Below are 25,621 nucleotides of genomic sequence, written 5' to 3'. Positions count from 1 at the left end.
GAACAGTATGGTCATGTGCTCGGGAACCACTTTACCCTTGAGGACTTTTCTGCCACCCTTCAGGCAGTTTCTGCTCAGCTTCTCTGAGTGGACCAGCAGAGGTCAGAGTGATCTTCCAAGACTGTAGACTGCCTTTTACACCAGCTACTCTCCACAATAATTGAAATGTTGTTTGCTGACTTGCCACAACCAAACTATCCTTGCTTCCTCTTCCCCTAATAGCATGAGAAGTAAGCAAGCCAGAGAGCTCTTAATAAATAATTCTTGCTTTTGCTGGCCTGTCTTTTTTATCGTAGTGTAAATACGAGCCTGTTATCACCATCTCGGCTGTGTATATATACAAGACCTTTAACTTGGTCCATGCAGCAGTTGCAATGCACTTAAATTAATCCTTTTAGTCCTTGTGCACAACTCATCTGTGAGCTACATAGCTCAGAGATCCGTAGAATAATACTGTTTTTTTTTTTACTTCTATGAGCATCTTTTTTTTTTTTTTTTAATCATAGGTGGCAGCCATGTCATAAATAACCATAATATGTGGCTGCAGACCTATAAGCAACTAAGTGTAAATATTTTTTGGCAAGCTTACATGCTGTGATCCATTTTTAGAGAGGTATTCAGAGAGGAGTGTTCATTAGGCTTATCAAAACTGCCACTGTAAGCTCATAACCTTGCTTTATGATGGGACAATAAATACAATTCCTAGGTATTGTGGTGATAGTAACTATGGTGGTATTTGAAGTATTTACTGTGACGTGTAAGCAACTTTGCTGTTACTCCTGCTTTAGCAGTATAGCATGGTATGGTGTTTTGTAAGCAGGTGCCTGGAGATCAAGTATGGTTAAGATTTCAAATTCTAAAGCATTTTAAGTGTCAGTCTATACGTCGTTTACCTGTCCGAGGAAGTCTTTGAATTTGTACCTTGAACCTTTGCTTCATGCTGTTGAACGTTATATTCCTGTTTCTGAATTTTTATGGCTGAACTGACTTATTGTTCAACCCTGACTCAAAAGAAACAACCACAGATGTTTGTTGGGAAAAAACATTTTTAGTCTTTCCTATGGCCATAGTATGTGTGATCTCACTGTCTGTTTGACTCCTCCCTTCCTCTTCCTTCCCAGGAATGTTTTTCACCCATCATTTGGCTAAAAATGGCCCTGAGAGAAAACTACCACCAGGATTATTAAATGACTACAGGTTTTGTCAAAATGAGCAACCCGGTTAGAACAGGAAGACCTTAGTGGATCACCATTGCAGGAAAAACTGCAAATGAACTTGACCTGTGTAAGATATGAGAGTCCATGGGGGAGCGAAGTGATCAGAAAAATGAACAGTCTATGGGGAGACTGCGACAGTGAGCATTTCTGTATGTTACAATCAGTCATGGCATACATCCTGAGGAAAGCGGGATGCATTAGTTCCAGTGCTCATGTGACCATGTGGTTTATTTCCCCCCCCCCCATATTAAGTTAAATGGAAATACACATGAAGTCTTAAGTTTGCCTGGTGTTACTGTGAAATGGTTCTGTCTTGGTATATTTTGGGCTTTTAAGACATGCCAGATCTGCGTTGTGATTAATAAAACTTCAGCACAGCTGTTCAGATGCTCCAAAATCTGCTTTAAATACCTTAGGAAACTATTGGGGTGCTGGCAGGGCTCATAGCAAGGTACAGTTTTTAAGCTTCTTTTCAGACCCTGTACAAGATGCTGTTTTGGATAATGCTCTATTTTATCTTGACCTATAAAAGGAACTTTAAAAAACTTCCCCTTTCCTGTCAGTCAAAGAGTGATGGCCTTGAACTGAAATAAAGGAGGTGTTTTGCTGCAAATGTCACTTCTGGGTTACTTGCAGTGCTCTGTGTTTTTTTTTTTCTTTTTTTTTTTCTCTTATAACACACCATCGGAAAGATTTGGGTAGCAGGTGTTTGGCTAAATAAACCTTCTATTATTATCTGTTCATGTGTGTCTGTGTATATTTATATATAGTCTGTATGGAGGAGTCATCCAGAGAAATACAACAGACTCAATTGCTCAGTTGTTTCCCAGTGGCAAGATGGAGGATGAGCACAGAGATTTTCAGAGTGCTCCAGAAGAGAGCAATTTGTTGTGCTGCCTGATGAAATCAGTGGTGGTGGGGGAAAGGAGGGAAAGGAGCCCAAACTGACCGCTACAGAAGGCAGCAGCTGCAGGATATACAGATTTTATGCATACCAAAGTAGGTTAAAGCACTGTAGTTAGGGTCTGTGCCTCAGTATAACAGCCAGATGGTGTGGTCCTGCAAAGTTTCCTCCTGTGTTTGCCTACAGGCATGCCAGCTTGGTACATAGGTTGGTGGGTGTTTCACTAGAGGGCAAGTTCCTTTCTCCCACAGAAAGGCAGCAGTCCTTCCCTCTGCCTTGCAGCAAGAAAAGCTGGAGGGTGAGTAATTGATATGCTCATAGTCACCTGTTGAGCCAGTGACAAAGCTGGGGAAAGAAACTTTATGAGTCCTCTCTGGTGCAGTGGTACTTAGGTAGAGGTGCTGCATCATCTGCATCTGTGCTTCCCACAGCTCTACACAAGATAAAGCCCATCTTCAAATTGTTCAGATGGAACTGTTGCCCACTTCATTTTGGCTTTCTTGAGGGAAGAAGATGAGGAAATAGGCTCAACAACAGAATTAAATTGGAGCAAATGTTGTTTTTTGTTTTTGTGTTTTTTTTTATCATTCCTTTAAAATTGATGGGGCTGCTTCTGCACGTAATTGTTCTCTGAACGGAAAAGAGGTTCAGAAACAGGTTCCTCAGATCTACTTCATTGCCTTTGTATGTGATAAGCGCATCACAACTCAAAGGCATCCCCTTGAACACAACAGAATAGGAGAATTGGACTGAGCTTGGAAAACGGATCTCATCTTTCATTTGAAGAGGGTATACTGAAAACCATTAAAAGCTCTCTTTTTAATGCTATCTGTTGTGTAGTCTCTAGAGGTACATCAGTGTGAACGCCCTGCAAAAAATTAAACTTCTCTGTTTCAACATGCTGCGGCTGCGCTTTAGCCACTGATTAGTGTCTTCTTGAGACTTCTCACAGAAATACTTTGCTCGAAAATCACAGAATCACAGAATCATCTAGGTTGGAAGAGACCTCCAAGATCACCTAGTCCAACCTCTGACCTAACACTAACAAGTCCTCCACTAAACCAGATCACTAAGCTCTACCTCTAAATGTCTTTTAAAGACCTCCAGGGATGGTGACTCAACCACTTCCCTGGGCAGCCCATTCCAATGCCAAACAACCCTTTCAGTAAAGAAGTTCTTCCTATTACCCAACCTAAACATCCCCTGGCACAACTTTAGCCCATTCCCCCTCGTCCTGTCACCAGGCACGTGGGAGAATAGACCAACCCCCACCTCGCTACAGCCTCCTTTAATGTATCTACAGAGTGCGATAAGGTCGCCCCTGAGCCTCCTCCAGACTGAACAATCCCAGCTCCCTCAACCGCTCCTCATAAGACTTGTTCTCCAGACCCCTCACCAGCTTCGTTGCCCTTCTCTGGACTCGCTCGAGCACCTCCATGTCCTTCCTGTAGTGAAGGGCCCAAAACTGAACACGGTACTCGAGGTGCGGCCTCACCAGAGCCGAGTAGAGGGGGACAATCACTTCCCTAGCCCTGCTGGCCACACTGTTTCTTATACAAGCCAGGATGCTGTTGGCCTTCTTGGCCACCTGAGCACACTGCTGGCTCATATTCAGCTGACTATCAACCAGTACACCCAAGTCCTTCTCTGCCAGGCAGCTTTCTAACCACTCATCTCCCATCCTGTAGCACTGCTTTGGGTTGTTGTGCCCCAGGTGCAGGACCTGGCACTTGGCCTTACTGAACTTCATACAGTTGGCCTCAGCCCATCGGTCCAGCCTATCCAGATCCTCCTGCAGAGCCTTCCTACCCTCGAGCAGATCAACGCACGCACCTAACTTGGTGTCATCTGCAAACTTATTGAGGGTGCACTCGATCCCCTCATCCAGATCATCGATAAAGATATTAAAGAGAACTGGCCCTAGTACTGAGCCCTGAGGGACTCCACTAATGACCGGCCTCCAACTGGATTTAACTCCATTCACCACGACTCTTTGGGCCTGGCTATCCAGCCAGTTTTTAACCCAACAAAGCATACACCAGTCCAAGCAGCCAGTTTCTTGAGGAGAATGTTGTGGGAAACGTTGTCTAAAGCCTTACTGAAGTCAAGGTAGACCACATCCACAGCCTTTCTCTCATCCACTAAGCGCGTCACTTTGTCATAGAAGGAGATCAGGTTCATCAAGCAGGACCTGCCTTTCTTAAACCCATGCTGACTGGGCCTGATCGCCTGCTTGCCCTGCAAGTGCCGCGTGATGACGCTCAAGATAATCTGCTTCATGAGCTTCCCTGGCACTGAGGTCAAACTAACAGGCCTATAGTTTCGTGGGTCTACCCTCCGGCCCTTCTTGTAGATGGGTGTCACGTTTGCTAGCTGCCAGTTGACTGGGACCTCCCCTGATAGCCACGACTGCTGATAAATGATGGAAAGTGGCTTGGCCAGCTCTACCGGCAGTTCTCTCAGTACCCTCGGGTGGATCCCATCCAGCCCCATCAACTTGTGTACATCTATGTGTTGTAGTAGGTCACCAACCATTTCCTCGTGGATTGTGAGGGCCACATTCTGCTCCCCATCCCCTTCCACCAGCTCAGGGTACTGGGTATCTAGAGAACAACTGGTCTTGCCACTAAAGACTGAGGCAAAGAAGGCATTAAGCACCTCAGCCTTTTCCTCGTCTCTCGTCACAAAGTTTCCCCCCGCATCCAGGAAAGGATGGAGATTCTCCTTAGTCCTCCTTTTTGTGTTGATGTATTTATAAAAACATTTTCTGTTGTCTTTAACAGCAGTAGCCAGATTGAGCTCCAGATGAGCTTTGGCCTTTCTAATTTTGTCCCTGCATATCCTTACAACATCCTTATAATTCTTCTGAGTGGCCTGCCCTCTTTTCCAAAGATCATAAACCCTCTTTTTTTTCCTAAGCTCTAGCCACAACTCTCTGTTCAGCCAGGCCGGTCTTCTTCCACGCCAGCTCATCTTTGGGCACATGGGGACAGACCGCTCCTGAGCCATTAAGATTTCCTTCTTGAGGAGTTCCCAGCCTTCCTGGACTCCTCTGCCCTTCAGGACTGCCTCCCAAGGGGCTCTGCCAACCAGTGTCCTGAACAGCTCAAAGTCTACCCTCCGGAAGTCCAAGACAGCAGTTTTACTGGTCCCCCTCCTGACTTCACCAAGAATAGAGAACTCTACCATTTTGTGGTCACTCTGCCGACCACCACATCTCCCACCAGTCCTTCTCTGTTTGTGAACAGAAGGTCTACTGGGGCAGCTCCCCTGGTAGGCTCACTAACCAGCTGCATCAGGAAACTATCTTCCATGCTCTCCTGAAACCTCCTAGACTGCTTCCTCTGAGCTGTACTGCATTTCCAGGATATGTCTGGGAAGTTGAAGTCCCCCTTCATGGGGGAGCTTGTGAATGCACTTCAGCTGGGCCATTGCCAGCTCCTCAGACCCTGACATTGTTCCCCGTGGCACACCTCTAATGAGCCTTATTCCATCCCCATCCCAGTCCCCCTTCCTACCTAGTTTAAAGCCCTCTCAATGAGCCCTGCCAGCTCCTGTGCTAGGATCCGTTTTCCCCTTAGAGACAGGTGAGACCCATCTGCAGTTAGCAGGCTGGGTGCCGAGTAAACCACCCTGTGGTCAAAAAGAACAAAATTTCTGTGTTGGCACCAGCTTCTGAGCCACCTGTTTATCAGGTGGGCTTTCCATGTCCTCTCCATACCCCTCCCTGCCACTGTAGGGATGGAGGAAAGCGTGACCTGTACTCCCGCTCCATCTACTAATCATCCCAGTCCCCTAAAGTCCTGTTTGATAGCCTTCAGGCTTCTCTCTTCAATATTATCTCTGCCAGCCTGGACTGTCAAAAGAGGGTAGTAGTCAGAGGGGCAAACCAGGTTAGGAAGCTTTCTGGCAATATCCCTGACCCTGTCCCCAGGGAGGTAGCAGACTTCCCTACGGGTAGGGTCAGGTCGACAAATAGGTCCCTCTGTTCCCCTGAGAAGGGAGTCGCCTACAACAATTACCCTTCTTTCTTTCTTAGTGGAGGCAATCCTGAGGCGTGGAGTCGACTTCCTCGCCCTAGGCATCCTTCTGGATAGACTTTTCACCTCATCCTCACCCACCGGTCTCTCAAGCTCCAGGGCCTCAAACCTGTTGTGTAAGGGCACCTGGGAAGGCGATTCCAAAAAAGGCCTTTACAATAGATTTTAGAGAGATACAAAGCTGTAAGGCACTCTTTACACTATCTTCTTTCACCTTGCAGGCAGTGCTCATGTTGGTTGTATTATTTATGCCCGGTATTTGTCCTGGTCACAAGTATTGTTCGCCATTGCAGATGGCATTTTTTGCTGGCTGTGCCCAGGTGTCCTTCTTTATGAATGGGTGCTGGTGGAGTAATTGCTCCAAACTCTGATTGGACTTTGTCATTCATCTGGTGCCCAGAAAGCTCAGGAGGGAGTGTGCTACTGATGTGGTGCCTGTGCTTTTGTCATGAAGCATGTCCACATTTCTAAATAGCAGTGAAGTGCCAAGTAACTTGCAGGATGTTGGCTAGTCTTGTGGTGCTTCTCACCTACCAGGAAGCTTCGGGAGCAAATCAGCCTCTTGCAGATCCTTGGGGTACAATGAATAAAAGCTTCTACTGCTTCCTACTATCTCCTGACCTGATACTCAATGTATGTTCAGGCTGTTCCCTTCAATAGACTGGTGTTAGAGCTCGCCCCCATCTGAAGTTACTCTCAATGTCCATAGTATGGGGCAGTGAATCCCAAGTTGGCTGGAGAGACAGAGTATGTGGTGTCTGGTTCTGTGGTTCTGGTTCACACAGGTACTTTGGCTGCTGCCAGAGAGGTTACTTGGCAGGGGGAGTGTATTTGTGCATCATAATGCACTTGCTGCTGAAGCACTTGAGCAGAAGGTGAGATGAATGCTGGCTAAGCAAAACTACCTGCTTTTTAAGGGAGGAATTAGCATATAATTATATTAAATAAGTATATATTAATATATAAATATATATATTAATTAAATTATATTATATACCTTTCTAGATATATCCATGGAAAGACTGTGTGCAGACATATGCAAATTCAAGTTGAACTTATTATCCTTTCTACTATTAATTTAAACAGAGACTTAAATTTCCAGTCAGAACCTGTGCAGCCCAATTGCTGAGTTTTTCCTGAAGGGCTCATTTGTTCCTCTGACTAGGTCTGTCTTCAGTCTTGTCTTGCTGGAGCAGTGCAAGATTGTGCTCTGATACTGAGTTCTGTTCTGGCAAAAGTTTTACTGTAGATAGTTTATGTCAATGTCTCCACCAAAATAAGCTTAATGTGCACAAGAATAATCTTTTTTACAGTGTCATAAAAACACATTTTGCTCCTGAAACTGCATCAAGGCTGGGTTGATTTGCCCAACACAGCTCTAGGCATAGTCTCTCAGTGAGACGATAGAGTTTTTAATTACAGTTGAAAGTTTTCCTTCCAGACAGAATGCAGCAAGAGTATGCAAAATAGCTCTGTAGCTCTTCAGCCTCAATTGAAAAAAGTGACTTGCTTTTATTTAATAAAACCAAACATTCTAAAATTGTTAATTTTCCAAGTTGAAATCATTAAAATGAGCATAATTGTAAGAACATTGGTATGTTTTATCATAAAACCTTAGCAAGGTGCTTATAAAGACTTCTAGTTTTACAAAGCCAGATTCCAGAATTTCTTAAAAGTACTAATTCAAGGAACTGGAAAGGTAGTTCTCTTTTCCTTAAAAGCTAATCTACACTTAAAGGCAATGTTCCAGTGATATCTATTTCTTTTCATTTCTTCTAAAGGATTTGTTAATGCTAATATCTTGGGAGAGGCTTCTAGACACAGACATCTAGCTGTTTCTGTTTCAAGGAGCATGTGTGTGAGTCTTGTGAGACTTTGATGTGTGGAGGGCTGCATGCAGACCTGATAGGAAGCGAGGCAGCTGCAAAGTTGTGACCTCATGCAAAGTTCGTGCAGATGCTCTTTGCTGGACAATTGGAATGGGGCATTCCTGGTCTCACTGGTGAATCTGTGTGGGGAGATTAGGCTGTGTGCTGCAGTGCATGGCATCATACTGTCTTAAGTGCTTGGTTTTAATAGTTGTGATACTTTAGAGCTCTGTATAAATACAAATGCATCCTACTGATTTACATGCTGGCAATAGTCCAGAAGACTTACTATTCTTAGGCATAACAGTGCTAAATGTCTTTTTGTGTACTTTAAGATTGCTACAGGTCAGCAAATCCAAAAACCAGATGAAGCTGGTGGAGTTTTTCAGTGCAGTGCATGGGCTTTGGATCACACCTTGATGTTAGAAGATTTGGGAGATTATCTGGCAAGCTCTTTCAATTGCAGAAGCATGTCAGAACAACTTGTTGCTAAGGGATCCAAGGTTATGTGGTCTGCAGTAAGGCCAGCGTAAGGCAGAGTCTTCTGTTTACAGGAATTGGTGTTTCAACAGTTACAGCTTTGCTGTTCAACTGAGATGAGAAATTTTTGTGTGTTCCTTATGGGTACAGGTGTCACCAACAGAGCTGAGGAGACTCAAGTTTGTAGCTGCAAAAGCACCAGTTGTTGCTGGTACTTCAAAGCTGCTCACGAAGTGGCTTAGTTTTCAAAGGAAATTGTGTTCAGATCTCTTGGGCACCACTAGAAGTCCTGGCCTGCCAACAGGTACCTCTGAGGTGTGGTTTCTGTCAGGGTTCCTGGGACATGATGTCTCAATGGGGACGTAAGAGAGTACTGACATACAGACATAAGACACCAACATATAAGGAGGGTGAATTTTCCACCTTTCGTGTAGCATAATATGTTTTGTCGTTGCCCTTGCTGCTGCTGGTAATGCAGAAGGCTCTGTGCTTTTCTTATAACTCTTGTAGTCTTGCTCCATTTCCAGCATTTTCAGCCTTTCTGTGCTCTTATGCCAGTGAGCCAAAGTCTTCACTGCAGCAGCACGCCAAGGGCCAGCCCTCAAACTCTATTCAGTTATTTCTGGAGACCTGAAGGCCAGCAAGAAGGAAGGAAGGGGAGGCTTGTCTCCCCAAAGGCTTTTTGTTATGCTGACCTCTGTTCATTATAGCAAATGTGCATGTTCCTTGAACAAATTGGTATTTTACTGCAGAAGGCAGTGACTTAAAAGTCAACCACATGGCTCCAGAGAAAGATCTGACCTGCTGTCAACCCATGCCAGTGCCTGGATGTGGCTGATGGTACTGGTCATCTGTGATGGTGTCCACTGAAAGACGCCTTACTCTGCACTGCCCTCCACGTGAGCTCTTTGGTGTGGTGGCTTCAGTAGTTGCTCATCCTCTCTCTTGTACATTCTCTGTCTGCTCTGTGAAATGTGCTGTACATGCACATTGTCACTGATGAAGCTTAGTTTGACCCTCAGGGCACTGCAAAATCAACTGATGCAGTCATCAGAGCTGTTGAATGTATCTTGTAAAGTGTGCATCTCGGTGGCAGGTGTTCCCCTCAGTGTATGGCACATATGTGGAATGGCCCTTGCTTTACGTGCTGCTCTTGTGGCTGCGGTGTACCTGCCTCAGGCAGTGACCAGAGGTGATGTTAGCACTTCTCAGCCTCGGCTGAGGGATGGGAGGTGGAGGGAAGTGCGGTGTGTGCTGTAGTGCGTCTGCTTGCCAGGGGCCCTTCTGGGCCGCTCTCAGGAGGAGCGCTGGCTTCCTGGGAGCTCTGCTGCAGGACAGGCCACCTGGTGACAGTGCACACTGACTGCACCATTGCAGGCAGGGCTGTGGGCTGGGGAGCTAAACCAGCATGTCTCTTGTGGGTGATGGTGACCCCGGTTTGTCTTTGGGAGCAGGCTGAGAGTGGAGGGGAAGTGGGAACAGGAACCTCTGTATTGCAGAACTTGTAGGTCAGTGGCCAAGTGATTGCTCTGGGGTGAAGTGTATTCAGCCTACTCAGGTGTCAGCTTCTTGATTTGGACTCTTTCGTTGGCTGAGTAGAAAGCTGCAAGCCAAAATTTGTAATTTCTGTTGTAGGTGCGTGTATATATATGTGTATATAGATATAGTTTAACTGGAGAAGTATTGTGGCTAATATATGTGGTTTTAGGGTTTTGTAGTTTGAATCCATCTAAGTCTTGCTCTGAAAACCAGATGTGGAGAGAACATGCGCACCTGGCAGAGTGTGCTGGCCTGGAGCTCTGGGCTCTTAAATCACTGTCACTTCCTTGTGGGGGAACGTAGATCCACACAACGAAGCTTCTAATTATAAATGCTGGACATGCAATTTGTTTCTATACACCAGCTGTGGATTTCTCTCCAGAGCCTTTAGGCTCAGAGGGGAGGCCGCAGAATGTCATTCTGCTTGTGGCTTTGCCAGTGGCAATCAACAGGATCTTTGGGAATTCAGGTTTGCCTCTCAGTGATTGTTTCTCCAAGTTAAAAGGCTTCTTTATAATCCCTGAGACCTGTCTGGTGATCAGATATAGCTTGCATTTTGATTGTAAAATAAGCAAACTGTTCTGGCTCCTGGAATTCCAGTTCCTTCTTTAGTCCTTCTTTCTCTTGAGTAGTTGAACCACAATCATAGAATATATGATTATGCTATATATATATACACTAACCATAATGAAATAAACTGAACAAAGAAATAGTATATTTTCTATTATAGCTGCCATGTAGCCTTGCTACTTTTTTTTTTTTCCTTTTAGCTGAGGTGGTTGCATACACAGTCAGTGAGAGCTGGATGAGGAGAGTGATTCTGATGGCTACATGGAGCGTGGTGTCTTTTTCACTGTCGTTAAATAGAAAAATGTGTTACTGCTCACACAGATTCAGATTAATAGTTTCCCTCTTGACCATTTAAAAAATTGTGCATTTTCACTCTCTTGAAAATGCCCACTTTTACTGCAGTACTGCAGCTGTAGTTGTATTAACATAGTGAGGGGCCAAAGTTTAAATCATCACCTTGGATCCTAGGTATCATTTAGCTTAGTATTGTTTAATATAAAAAATTTACCTGTGGCGGCTGTTCTCTGCTGACATTAGTATTATGAGCGGTAAGAAGGTTAGGGAATGATGTTTGACCAAGCCATGACTCTGACATATAAGGTGTTTGTTTTATACTCTCTTTCCAACTGTATATTTCTGTTTCCTTAATTTCTGTCATTTACACATTACCAGACAGCTCACAGGCACCAACATTTGCTGATCCATTTCAGGACCTGGCAAAGAACCTTAATCCATCTGCTCTTTAACCAAGGGGGAATGAGCATGTGTTTCTTTTCTGTAACTGTAATTTTTAGTGAGAGACTTTTCTTCCCATTAATGGTGTCACATGCCAGAATCCTGGCAGAAGCATCCTCGCTTGTCTCCATTATTTGCTCAACAAAGGTGATGTTGATCCAGTGGTTGGTAAGAGGATTGTCTGAGAATGAAAGCGCAACTCCTGTGAAACTGTCTGAGCTGAGGAATTCCAATTTTATGCTGAATGCACAGGAGATGAGCATCGCTGTCCCAGGGAGGCTGACCAATTTGCTGTGTCACAGCATAGCTAGCGAAACGGAGTGGTACTGGGAGTGTGAAAGATTTCATATCTGTTATATTGGAAGAGTAAAAGCAGAACAACCAATTGCTGTGCAAGAGAATGGACATAAAGGTGCCTGCCTGGGGAGCAGCTCTGCTGACAGGCCTTGGGGGTCTTGGTGGGCAGCAAGATGACCACGGGCCAGCAGCGTGCCATTGCAACAAAGATTCCTAGGCTGTATTAACAGAAGCACAACCAGTAGGTTGAGCAGGGTGGTCACCTCCCTCTACGCAGCACTCATTAGATTCCAGTTCACAGAATCACAGAATCATTAAGGTTGGAAAAGACCTCCAAGATCATCTGGTCCAACCATCCCCCTACTACCAATGTCACCCACTAAACCATGTCCCTAAGCACCAGGTCCAAGCTTTCCTTAAACAACCCCAGGGATGGTGATGCCACCACCTCCCTAGGCAACCCGTTCCAATGCCTGACTACTCTTTCTGAAAAGTAATGTCTCCTAATTTCCAACCTAAACCTCCCCTGGCACAACTTGAGGCCATTCCCTCTAGTTCACTAATAATTCCACTAGTTACCTGTGAGAAGAGGCTGACCCCCAGCACCCCACACCTTCCTTTCAGGCAGCTGTAGAGCGCAATAAGGTCTCCCCTGAGCCTCCTCTTCTCCAGACTAAACAAACCCAGTTCCCTCAGCTGCTTCTCACAGGACTTGTGTTCCAGGCCCTTCACCAGCTTTGTAGACCTTCTCTGGACACACTCCAGGGCCTCGATGTCTTTCTTGTAGTGAGGGACCCAAAGCTGAACATAGTACTCGAGGTGCAGCCTCACCAGAGCACAGCACAGGGGGACAATCACCTCCCTGGTCCTGCTGGCTACATGATTCCTGATACAAGCCAGGATGCTGTTGGCCTTCTTGGCCACCTGGGCACACTGCCGGCTCATGTTCAGGCGAGCATCGACCAACACCCGCAGATCCTTTTCCTTTGTACAGCTTTCGAGTCGCTCTGCCCCAAGCCTGTAGCGCTGCATGGGGTTGTTGTGACCAAAGTGCAGGACCCGGCACTTAGCCATGTTGAACCTCATCCCATTGGCCTCTGCCCATCAATCCAACCTGTCCAGGTCCCTCTGCAGGGCCTTCCTACCCTCTGGCAGATCAACACTACCCCCCAACTTGGTGTCGTCTGCCAAAGTTGATGTACTGTGTCCAATTTTGGGCTCCTCAATGCCAGGAAGACACGACTAAACTGGAGCACATTCATCAGTGAGCCACCAGGATGGATGGCAGCTGGAGCACTCCTCCTGTGAGGAGAGGCTGAGGGAGCTGGGCTTGTTCAGCCTGGGAAAGGAAGGGGTTTAGGGAGATCTTCTGTAAGCAGTCTGCTAGTACCTCTGAGGAGATCACTGAGAAGATGAAGCCAGGTGCTTCACAGTTGTTCATAGTGGAGGAAAGAGCCAACAGGAATAAACTACAGCAAGTGAGGTTCAGACTGGATAAAGGGAGAAACTTTGTCATGATGGGGGCTATGAAGCAATGGGACAGGATGCTCAGAGAGTTTGTTCAGTCTCTGTTCTTGGAGGTTTTAAGATGTGACAGAATAAAGCTCTGAGCAGCTGAGTTTGATCTCAGAGCTGACTGCTTTGAGGAGTAGGGTCCGACTGAGACCTCCTGAGGTCCCTTCCACCCTGACTTTTCCCTTTGAACTTATGTGGCTCTCTGGGAAATTAGATCCTTCTAAGGCTGGAGTAAGTACATTTCTTGAACAGCATGACAGTGCAAAGTCTGCGGCACAGTGATTTCTGAGCGGGTGAATACAAGGGTGTGCAAGGACCTGTTTTCTCATCAGAGACCGTTGACTTTTTGCACTAGCATACTAGTAAGACTACATTTTTTTTTTTCTTTTTCACTGCCTACCCTTTTAGTGGGAAGGAAAGCATGGGTTCTACTGGACTGCTGCTCTGGCTGCTTCTTTATGTGAAGGTGAGTTAGAGAGGCTGTGTAGTTATAAAGCTCTTTTAGGACTGACAAGTAGCTGAACTTGAAGGTCTCTAAGATGTTTGGCCCCACTGGCAGACCATGTTTTCTAGCTCATAGGACCTGGTACTGGCTGTGCAAAGTCTTTAAATGAGACCACAGAAAGCTAGAACTGCAGACCATGTGAAATGTTTGTGTGCTGTTTAAATAAACAGATAATATAGCTACAGGTCCTTTGATACTTGGCAAAATGTGACATTATCTTATGCCTTGGACTTGTTTTGATGTGATTCTTGGGCTGGCTGTTTTTTCACAATTTCGTTTTGTTATTCCTTATGAGCTGTGTTTGGGAGACTGGACTGGAATAGCAGTCAGTGGCCTGGGCTCCTCTTTCTGTGTGGTCTTCAGCAACTTGGTTAGAACATGGTAGTGTCTATTTCTTACTTAACCCAGGCAGAGTTAAGCATCTGAATACTTCCATGGGAGACATTATTTCCACTATACTTTTCCCTCATGGACTAGCTTTTATCTGACTGGGCTCTGAGATGCAAACTTTCTTTTACTTTGAGGTTTGTAGCTCTTATCACTGAAGTGCTTGTCTTGGCAGGCTCCACTGGTGCTGTAAGCATATGTGTAAAATAATTTTCCACATATGACTGGTCTGGAAACCACTGAGAAAACTTCTTGTATTTTGCAGAGTCTGCTTGTTTAGTGAGATATTTCAGTTCCTTTTCAGTACACATCTTTGGTGCCCTGGATTTAGACAGGAAACAAAAGGTAGACATGGGCAAGAGTAACCTTAGTATACAATACTCTGAAAAGTTTGTATTGGTAGTTTAGGATAAAGTTTCAAGTCTCAAGTACTGCATATCCCTCCGTCGGTCCTGTGTGTTCTCTTGAACTGAAACCTAATATTCACTAGAAAATCCTAAATATTTGTGTTGCAAATATATGAGTTTTTTTCAGGGGTTTCCTTATCTTTCTGGGTGACATTTGGGCAACTCCAGCAATTAGGCACATGCGCTTTTTGTGGTTTGCATTTATCTCAGCTTACTCTTCCTGTAGAATCATGTTGCACAAGCAAAAAAAATGCCTTTTTTTTTGAATTGCAAGTCATAGGTGTAGCCTCCTTTCCATTTGTGAGAAGCCTGCTTGTTGAGCTCTGTACCATCAGCTGGAGAAGACTGCCTTTCTGTTTCTTCTTGTGTTCACCTGCCATCACTGCCTTCAGTAGTGAGTCTGCTTTTTACTGCCTTTTTACTGCTCTTGACATGTTCGGAAGAAAAGGCGACAGCAAATGTTGTGTTTGTACAGTGGACTGCTTTTGGTGGTTGTCAATCTTTTGGTGCCTTTGGAAAGTAGGGTGAAGGATGCGGGGAAAGCAGTAAGCTGACGCATGTTAGTTGACTGAATTGGTTTCATTCAGGTACCTGCAAATGAAGCCTCAAGTTGTGAGGAGAAGGTGGAAAGAAGGCAGTGGAGGGATGGAAATGAGCTCAGGTGTAAAACATATTACCATGTGCAGTAGTAGTGACTTTTTTGATACCAAGTGTTCTGCTTCATAAAGTTTGGACTGTTTGAATATGTATGGGGGATCAGAGAAAAGACTGTGGGTGGTGGTAGACTTCACTGCTGTTTTCTCTCTGATCTTGTCATGATAGAGAAAACAAGAACTGAATGAGTGGACTAGGCATCTCTATGCCAGAGTAATGCTTTCAGCTCTGCTGCTGCCTCTCTCTTGTTGATTGGCTTTGGCTGGACGCATCAGACTTGGATACCTTAAGTAATGAGTTGATTCTGTTTTTTTTCGAGTTGCTTTTGGTTAAGGAAGTCTTTTTGATGCTTGGTGCTCATTGAAATCAGTCTGCTTAGGTAGGGATCTCAGACCAAGTTCTACACAGAATGTGTGTTTTCCTGCCCGCTTGTGCCTGTTATCTTTGGTTATAGGAGTACACGGAAGCCTTGAAGTACTAAGTGCTGAATAGTGGAATACACTATTTCATGGAGAATTGATAGCACGAAATTTAAAATGCCTTGCAGGTTTTCTAGTGGGGGCATATTGAAGCCAGAAGTCCCCTTTGGTTCTTTCCTCTTCTCGTCAGACTTTTTCGTTACTTGTATTCTCATCTGCCAGATTTGATTCTGCATCTTTCTTTCAGGTGGAAGTTGTCCAGGTGCTCGTGCAGTGTGTGTGGGAGAACAAAATCCTCCACCATTGCTTCTTGGGAAGAAATGACCTTCTGTACATTGTGATGGAATTTTAACTAGGGGGACTGAGGAAGTGCATTTTCTACATTTTCAAGTAGAATTTGTGTGCAAAGGGAGTGTAGCTTTCCCTAGCCACTTTTAGGGTGCAGTTACTACCTGTGATATTTGAGGATGCAACTTGTCTTTTCCATGTCGAAGAACTCTGGTCATCAAAGCAATTTTTTTACAATCTCAGCACAACACAAATGCCAAAGGTACATCCAGTTTATGTCCTGGAGTGTAGAAGCTGTCTAGTTTTGGTTTATGTTATATTAGTGCTTAAGTGAGCCAGGCAAGTGCTTTAGAAATAAAATACACACTTGAGGGCTTGAGACCCTCTCTTTACTGGAAAGATATTTCCATTTGTTAGCAAGACTGTGCAAAAACTAGTGCAAGAGGCAGGAAAAGGGAAGGAAATCTCATGTAATGAGTGGATAGATGATGTTTAACTTAAGGGGATCTGCTCCTAGCCAAACGTTAGTTCCAGACTTCAGAAGTGCACATGTGATCACAATATTGAATTGTAGCAGTCAACATGCATCCTGAGAATACTGAAAGATATTACAGATAAAAATTCAGTTTGTTGTCCTTTCCTTGCTCAACTGTGTGAAGGGGAGCATTGTTTCATTTTGGGCAGGAAAGACAAAATGTCAGAACTGTTTGCTATGACCTGCTTGAAGATATACTTGAAAATACACTACTATCTTTGAAAATATACTACTATCTGGCAAAAAGAAAGGTATTAAAGTCTTGTGCTATTTTCAAAGCTCTGGGATTGCTGCTGTACGGCCAATGCAGGAAGAGTGAAGCAGAGCTGACCAGGTTGGCATATCTGTTCAGTGTGCTACTGGGTGGCTTTTTCCATTCTTGAAAACCCTACCTCTGGAGCTGTAACTCTATAAACACTTTAAAACACCATTCCTTTCTACAGTCTTCTGCAATATTTTTTTTTTCTCAGCCAGCACTAGTGTTTGTGCGTCTGCACAGTGAAAATTAAATTACTATTTTTTTCTGTCTTAGCTGGTTGGTTTTCAGCCATGCTGTGCTCCCACACTTGGTCATGGCATGGCTTCCGCAGACAAAGAGGAAGGGGTGAGTGGCAGCTAGGGATGGAGGGGAAGTCTGGAGTGCCCCTTGGCTGATAGCGTGGATGCCTACCAAATAGAACAGTTGCATAGCTATGGCTCAGGGCAGTAATTCAGGAAACAGGAAGCAGGGGCTTACCACAAAATGGAGAGTCCTGACTTAGACTTTTAGGTTTAGCTCCACAGCTTTCTATATGCTTCTGTCAAAGTCTGCGTCTTGCTTTTCTGCCTTGCAGAACTGATTTCTGAGGATTCCTGGTTAAGTGCTTACTGTGTGGGTGTTAGACCTGTTGCATGAGCTGAGCAGAAGGGGACTGAAACAGATGAGATGAGCTCTGGCCTTGTCCTGTGGCAGCTGTGAAGCTTGGGAGGATCGGTTTGACTGCTTTGAAGACCCAAGAACTGTACTGATGCTGTGGGCTCACCTTGGCTCATAGTCCTGCTGATTTGTGCCGATGCAGCTGTGGTCTGGCTCCAGCTTTGTAAGTTGTTATCAGAGCCAGATTAAGAGTGGGGCGGGGGGCTCTTCTCAGATACCTCAGCAGCAGTAGCAGTGGTGGCCAGTTCTGCTTTTTCTGTTGTTGCCCACAGCGGATGGGCAAAGAGGAGGTTACCAGCACAGGTGCTGGCTGGAGAAGGGCAGGAGCTTCCACTCAGCCAGGCAGGGCAGCGAGCTGAAGCAGAGAGTTGGTTCAGAAGGCAGCAGCTCGCTTTTTGTAGGATTCCGCTTTCCTGCTGTGTTGAAGTGTGCTGTGCAATTATGGCTAAAAATCTTTCTACTTAGTAATAAAAAATTCTCATTTTGTTTGGTTTGGTGTTTAGTTGCCAGCACTGGTGAGGTTGAAAGCTGCTCGTGGTTGCTGCGGTCTGCTTTGGTCTCTTTTCTCCCAGGCTATTTCTTCTCTCCCCGTTTCCCCCTTCTGCTTTAGCACACCCTTCCTCTTTTGAGGAGAGCTCATACATATGAAGGGCTTGCCCAGGACAGCTGCAGCAGTGTTAATATTATTTGACTCAGCATAGCTGTCACCAATCAAAAATGCAAGTTTTCTTTTTTTCACCACAATTAAAAACAGCACCATTCAGTAGGTAAGGATTTTGACGGTAAAAAACTGAAAACAATATTTCATCCTCCAAAGCAACACAAAGGCCCAGTTTTTCATAAAAGTTTCTGGCTAGATCAAATGTTACATGTGCTGCTGCCACCGTAGATACATATTTTCCCACTGACAAAAATACAAGGGTGATCTTTGTTCTGTCAGTCACAAAATAGGCCTCTCATCTTTGTAAGTTTAACATGTCCATATAAGCAAGTGTGGCTTGCTCTTTGCAACTAAAACAAAAAGATTACTACAGCTCTTTTCTGAAAGCTGTCTTTAGCTGTAAATTTCTTTAAGTGATAGATCCTGGCCATTGTGAGTGCCTTCTTTGCTTGCTGAGGCATATAAATAATTTCCTTTATTACTGTTCTGTTTTGAGTGCAGTCCCTTGATACAGTGTCTTTACGTGAATGAGATCAAATCTTTGCATTTGATCTGCACAGGGATTATTAATTCTCTGTTGTAATTAATGGAGGCTTTGTCCTTCTCCTGCATTCTCCACCAAAAGATCTCAGAGCCTTTTGTAAATGTTAAGCAATTAGTAATGCAGTAGCAGACTGGTGAATTGTGTGTGCAGTTTGCTCCTAGAAAAGAGATGGTCTAAAGTGTGTCAGCACACACTATGTTTGGGGCTGGTTTGACAGGTGCCAGTACAACAGTTTTTCTTGGAAAATGTTTTTGCAAATGGAAAAGTTTTTGTGAAACTTTTTTTTTTTTGAAGCATTCCTAGAAAGCTTACAGTTTTGAATACTTCTTTTTAAGAAGGGCATTCAGGTGTCAGGTAGAATTTTGTGCGCGTGGCTGCATGTGATGGTGTGCAATGAGCAAGGGGAGGAGCAGGCAGGCGCTGCAGGCCCTCGCTCCCCAGGGCACAATAGTCTCAGACCTCCCATGGGAAGTGGCAGCTCCAGGAGATGTTTGATCTTTTGTGTGAGGCTGGTCAGCTTCCTCAGGAGGAATCGGCCAGTGTCTGCCTCTCACCTGAGGTGCAAACAGATGGGGGTCATGCCACTGACCTGAGTCGGGTAGAAACGGAGTTTGACATTGACTTCCCAGTATGCATGTGATTATCTGAACTCACAGGATTTGAGCTGCTGGTTGAGAAAGTGCAGCTGGCCGTGGTTTTGTCTCTGTGAAGAGCAGTAAGACTTTGGGAGCAGGAAAAGAGCTTCCTGTGCAGTTCTGGTTGTACATTTCTTTATTGTGTGTTGCTTGTACCAAAGAGGATGACAAAGTTACTTGAACAAGTCATCAGTAGCAGAGCCAACAGTAAACCAGTCTAATAGCTTCCAAAGTTAGGGTTTAATCATGAGATGAAAGTACGTAATGTAAAAGCTGTGGTTCAGGCAGTGCTGAGGAGCCAGCTCAACACTGCTTGAGTTTGAAGGAAAGCACCGTATCCACAGTCCCATGATGAGCACTATGGCAGCTGCTGCTTTCTGTGGGGTGAGATTCAGCCCTGCAGTCAGAAATAACTAGAGCTAAAATTAAGTAGCATTTGCTTTTGTAAGAGGCAGAAGCTTGTGGTCAACTTTTTAATAACAAAGCAGTGAATAGTAAAGATTTAAGAGGTGAGCTGCGCTATGTACTTGATTTTTTTTTTAAATCATACTAATATTATTAAGAGTGAAGGTAGAAAGGATCAAATAAGTTGACAATGGCTTGCTCTTTCTTATAAAAAGGAGAAAGCAGGGACTTCTTGTTACAGTGCTCCTGCTGACTTTAAAGGTCATTTATTTCCCTACTTGTGAGAAATACTTGACAGCCTTGGTGGTGCTTCCAGCTTTCTGCAGCTAATTGCTCCTGTTCTGTGCAGTTTGCCTGTACTCCATGCACTGAGGTGGCCTACCTGGCTTAAAGATGTCATGCTGTGTAGCACGTGTGTTTACGATCTGCTCATTATATTAATTTTTTGGAAAGGCCACAATAGCTTCCACTGTGATTAAACCATGTTGATTGCCGATACTGCCAGGAGCCTGTTAAAACATTGGAGAGCTTCCAGGAACCCTTGCTGCTTTCCAGGGGACTGACTGGTCAAGAAGTGACCTTTTAGGTGTGAATTTAAATTCTGGTTTAGGGAGATGATCGAGGCTGTTGCTGAATACCTTGGCCGCTCGCCCATCCCTCCTTGCACTTGAATGTTGCTAGTGCTGGCTGTAGTGGTCCTGAGGTGGTTCAGAGGACTGGCACTGCCTGCTAATTGAGGATCAGCTCAGAGAGGGGATCCCAAGCCAGAAGCGAAGCAGGCTGTAACAGACGTCTGGGAGAAATCGCAGTTATTTCTGCCAGAGATCTTTCCAAGGCATTGTCTTCTTGTGCCTGTGGTTACACCTGGCCCGCCCTGTGCAGGGTCATGGCAGTCGTTAGACTGTCTGCAAGTGTTACGTTAAGGCTGTGACCATTCAGCAGAGCCTTGTGGTGGGTCATGGTGGGGTGAGGTCCATCTGTGGGCAGGAGAGCTCTCCCTGGGTGCTGGGGCTGCTTGCAGGAGATGTGCTGGCACTGAGACGTCTGCTGGTGGTATGATCAAACCAGCCCGGAGCAACAGATCTGCATCTGCTGGAATCGGTCTGGACTAATCTGGACTAAGTGATCGCTGTCACGATCGTACTCGCTGTCACGAGGTACGCTGTGCTCAGCGTACCTCTGCTGTCTTCCCCTGCTGCAGGTTTCCTGACTGACCTATGAAATGGAATTATTGGGCGTTACGGAAAGATATTTTACTCAGATCTCATTTAGAGAGCATACAAAGAATTGCTCCAGAACAACAGAGGAAAATGTTTCTTGCAGGAAAGGGCAGAGGAAAAGAAGAATTCCTGCAAACAGGCAGGTGGAGAGCAGGCAAGGAGCAGCAATGCGTCATGTGGGACTTAACGTGGCTGCAACCTGGTATGCAAGCTGAGCTCTGATCTCGCAGTAACATGCCCTTTTGCATGGATGGCTCCTTCCCTGTAAGAGTCCAGTGTAAGCCTTACAGCTAAACCACTGTGGCTGTTACAAAGTTGGAGAAGCTGGTGTTTGCCAAACTAGGCATATTGGCATCAGTCTAATCATTCAGAGTCCTTGCCCTGAGGCAGGCAGCAGCAGGCCAAGCCAGGCACATGACCATCTGCAGAAGTGACGGGGATAGGGAGGATCCTGGCTGGCAGCAGTGCTCTGCTCACTCCGTTCTCCGCTGCTCCTGCCCCAGCCTGACAGCTCGGAGGCCATCTGAGCACCACCTCCCGTGTCAGTGTCACGCTGCCCGAATTAACCTGGGGCTGGCAGCATCGAGGTATCAGCCCCTCATCCAGTTGCTCCCTTCAGCATGAAGACTGCCCACGCAATTCATGTGTGGATGTGTGTGATGGACCTCCGGGTGCTGGGGGGCTGAAATGGCAGGGCTCCTGTGTAAACAGCGCAAAAAAGGAGGTATGACAGATCATGTTTCCAGCAAGAACCTCTTCCTAAGCTTAGGACGTGGCATATGGGCTCTCTGTGGCTAGGGCTTTCTGGGCAGCAGGCCTTGGGAGGCTTTCTACCGAAGCAACTTTGCTTTGCTGTTAGCAGTAGGGCAGGATGCTCTGCTCTTGTTCTGGCCAAGTCTTGCTGGATCTGAAGGCAAGTATAAGGGTTTTACATGGCTCTTCATGTCATGAGGGACTAGAGGGAGGGGGCTTAGGGCACACATCCACATTGATGTTTTCTTTTGGTTTAGTGAATTGCTCAGAAACAAGGTATTTGTGTTAGGAAGAGTGTGGAGATCATTTCAATATTAAAAAAAAAAAAGCAAATGTATCACCTTAATTGAACATTTGGGAATAAAAACAGTTTAGCTGCATTTAAAATTAGTCTGGCTTGAAATGTATGCAGTATTTTATTTATATAGCATACACTGAAGACAATACCATGCATTCACTGCCCTGAGGAGCTCAGCAGCTCTCTTCTGCATTTGCAAAACATTAGGTACACTAATGCTCTGACCTTACCAAACACTTGGCATTCCCAGAATGACAGAAGTGCTTTAATAATGAAAAGGAAGTTACATCTATAAGGAAGTTTAATTTAAGTGGAACTTGGGCATTTATAGTCCTAAGAGGACTTTAAAAATCTTCTCCTGTAATGTCTATTTCCCACACATCTTTCCTTATGCCTCCTTGTGGCTGTATTCCCATTGGCATCACAGTGCAGGAGCTGCTTGAGGGAAGAAGCTCTAGCTGGGCAATGTGCAAGCAGGGCAGGGTGAGGCATGCTGTGAAAGCTGTTTGGTCTGATGTGTGAGGTCTCTTAGCTCCCTGACCTTTGGTTGGAGAGCTTTCCAAAAATACGAACGAATGCAGAAAAGGGACAATTAAAGCTTTGCTAATAATGACGTTTATTCAGGAGGCTAAATCTCAGCCTGCAGATGCTGTTCTGCTCCCTTCCCTTTGCAAAAGGTGTACAATACAGAAAGAAGCCGTGCTGGTGGCTGGCAGGCCCCTTGCCCCCATGCTTTGTGCCACCTCAGCTCTGACTGGCCTCTCCAGCACAGTTCGCAAGCTGTAAGGTCTCAAAATGCAAGACTGGTGTTTGCAGCTTGCAGAGCATAGGAACAGCTTTTTGTAATTGAGGATTTTAGTCATGCTCAATATCATGCTGTGAAACAGAGCTAGCTAATATCTTCGAACTGCAGTTAAGAGATGTGGTAAGTCGTCTTAAGCGCCTTCATTTCAATTATCTGTGAGAGGAGGAGTGGGGATTGCAGTGTGCTGTTGTTCCTGTGCTTTTCTGGGACAGTAGGATTGCTATCTTTTCCACTTCTATTGAGCTGGAAAAAAGTGAGTACTTATGCAGGATTTTGTAACCTTTGCAGAATGCATGCGTATGATTAGTCTGTGATTTGATTTTCCAACAGGAAAGGGGAATACTGACTATTCTTGACAAAAGCGCTTATTAGTACACTGTGAGTATTAGCTAATTGTCCTCCTTTGCTTCCCCCACCCCCCCCCCACCCCCGAAGCTTCCCTTGCAGATCTTACAATTATATGTCTGGAAATCCTTGCTTTACCCATGAAAGAATATGGGACTTGGACCCCTCTCCCAAAGGAGACTGAAATAAAACAATGCTGCCGCGTGTGATTTTAGTCCATGCTAACACAGACCTGTGACCGAATAGATGGGGTTATTGCAGTCTCCTTTTATCTCCTGCTTCAGATGCATGTATTTTAATAGGTTGCCTTATAATAAGTAGTTGTTATCTGAATGTAGGGGGAGATAGACCATGGAGAGTGTAGAAGTGTTCTAGTACAGTTACTGATTTTCTTACTGTTGAGCTCTATAATACTAAACAATTATTATTTATTTAATTTTTTACTCAAATTCAGTTCCTCCCATGTAGCAACATGTAGGGAAGTATTTTAATATCCATTTCATTGATGCAGCCTACTCTACTGACTTGCCCAACTGTTACTGAGTTGTATGTTTGGGAACTTGAAAGATTCCAAATTTGTGTTCACCAGACCATGCAATATCTATCTTTAGCCAGTGGCAATGCTAAAATTAAATACATTTTCATCATTTGGTAGGTCTCCCTGGGATTCTCTGAGGCTTTTAATGAGGCCAGTGGCAAATAGTTCTTGGTGTTCTGCAGTTGTAAAAGGTGGTAATGGGTGATGGTGGTGCTATCAGAAAGTGAGTTTGGTTTTACAGTTTGCTGTCTGCTGTAGATCTGGGCCATTCTGCAGACAAAGCTTATGTGCCTCCCTTCTGGAGAAACAAGCGCTCTGACGTTGTTTTTACTACAGAGTTGAGTTTCTTGCAAAATATTTTCAGCTGGTAGTCTGATGGCTCAGTTTAATTAGCTATAGAAGGATGTTCTGTTAATTTTATTTTCTACTCTAGCTGCAGTTCATTCCATAAACAATGGGCACATTTTGAAATGGATCTACCAGATGTTTGTTCTTACTGTCTCTTCTACCCCTACATATCCAGAAACTTTGCATTTATTACAATCTTTCTTTCTGTTTTTTCCTTCTCCTCAGTGAGTGACCTGCAAGAAGAAGGTAAAAATGCTATAAATGCTCCAATGAACCCAAGCACTGTGGACATGCATCCAGAAGATACTTTCTTAGGTATAGTATTCATGCTACAGAACTCAACTATGCTATTATTAATGAAGGCTGCCACTGTGACTCCATATCCATTGCTTTTCTGTTGAATATAGATGGCTAAGTTGAAACTGAGAGAATTGAGAACTATTGTATGTCAGCCATAGACTAGAAAATAGAGATGCTAAAATGGAATTTAAAGAGCAATGCCAGCTAGGCAGCTACACTTAAAGTAAGAGTAGAAGAAAATTGTCTTGCTCAAGGAATTGGCAGAGGACTTTGAGTTTTTCTGTGGCCATTCTGAAAACGTAGAAAATTGGGATTTGCAAAGAATTAGATGGAAAATACTGCTGAGTTTGTCTGCTTAAGAGTTGTTTCAATGTCATTAATCCATTGTCTAGTTGCATCTCAGTCTTTATTTGTCCTCATGGACATCCTTCTTTGGTAAGGAAGTAGTATCTTTCCACATATAGATGCAAAACTGAAGGATCAACTCAGAAAGTCTGTAGCGGAAGTGTGTGTTGTGGTTCCTATGGAACCATTAAACTGCCTCAACTCAATGTATGTGCTACAGTTTCGTTAACAGCTGGATGCCAGGTTCTGACTTTGGTTATTGCTGGCACTTTGCAAGTGATGTTGCAGCAAAATGGGACCTGATAATAAACAGATCAACATTTATGTTGTTGAAAACAATATGATTAGTATGGGAATATGTAAAACGAGGAATGCTTTATAGAAGGAAGGCAAGTATTCAATTTCCAGTTCCCCTCCCTGCCAAGTCCCTCAAAGAGCAGCAACATAATGTAAAAGCAGTAAGTGTTTAAAACTTGTTGGAAAAAATGTATTTTTTTTCTTTCCTGGACATAACTTTCTTAATCTACAGAATTAATTGAATTAATTAATTAATTAATCATTAATTCCATGACCACTGATGATCCTTAAGCAAAACTTCATGATGAATTGTGTACCCTTATGGGTCTTGTTCAGGATTTCAGTTTGCAGCTTTTTGGATGTGCACTGGGTGTCACTTCCTTACAGCTAGAGTGCCTGACTCATCCCAGGGGGTAATGAGGAAGTAAAGGAACAGGGCAGGAAAAAAAAAAAAAAAAAAGAACAGCTGAAGAAATCATGTTTCTTCCTAGATTTGTGGAAATTTGTCAAGAGTGTTCAGATAAAAGGGTCTTGTTTTTTATTAATATTAAGGGCACTGCAAAATACCAAACCCAAACGTCTGGGAAAAGCCTAAGGTAACCCAGTAGGATAGTATAGTTTGCCTTGTAGCTGATTTGTGAGGGTCATGTTTCCCATTTGAGAGCAGTGAGGTCTAGCACTGTATTAGCAAGTCATGGTAGATTGGTCATTGTCAGATTTTAGAATTCCTCTATGCAAAGTAGCAATGGCCCAATCTGTGGTCATACCCAAGACCCTCCCTTGTCATGTTGGAAGGAATTGGGAAATCAAATGGAATACAGGATTTCATATTGCCTCTCTAGACTCAGCTA

At 44.5% G+C, this 25,621-nt stretch overlaps 1 protein-coding gene across 3 annotated transcripts in view; it reads left to right on the top strand.

Annotated features, from left to right (window-relative positions):
* Positions 1-25,621, top strand: part of PARVB (parvin beta) — an 89,375-nt gene that overhangs the window by 14,217 nt on the left and 49,537 nt on the right. For all 3 annotated transcript variants that reach the window (XR_014578599.1, XM_083821326.1, XM_083821325.1), the window contains exon 2: positions 24,054-24,143. Coding sequence is in view for 2 of the 3 variants with exons in the window: in XM_083821325.1 (XP_083677451.1) it covers positions 24,054-24,143 (90 nt within the window). In the remaining variant the exon portion in view is untranslated. The remainder of the gene's footprint in view (positions 1-24,053; positions 24,144-25,621) is intronic.

The sequence above is a fragment of the Anser anser genome, assembly GCF_964211835.1.
Source record: "Anser anser genome assembly, chromosome: 1".
Taxonomy (NCBI): domain Eukaryota; kingdom Metazoa; phylum Chordata; class Aves; order Anseriformes; family Anatidae; genus Anser; species Anser anser.
The sequence above is the reverse complement of the archived record's forward strand: the minus strand, read 5'-3'. Positions and strand labels throughout refer to the sequence as shown.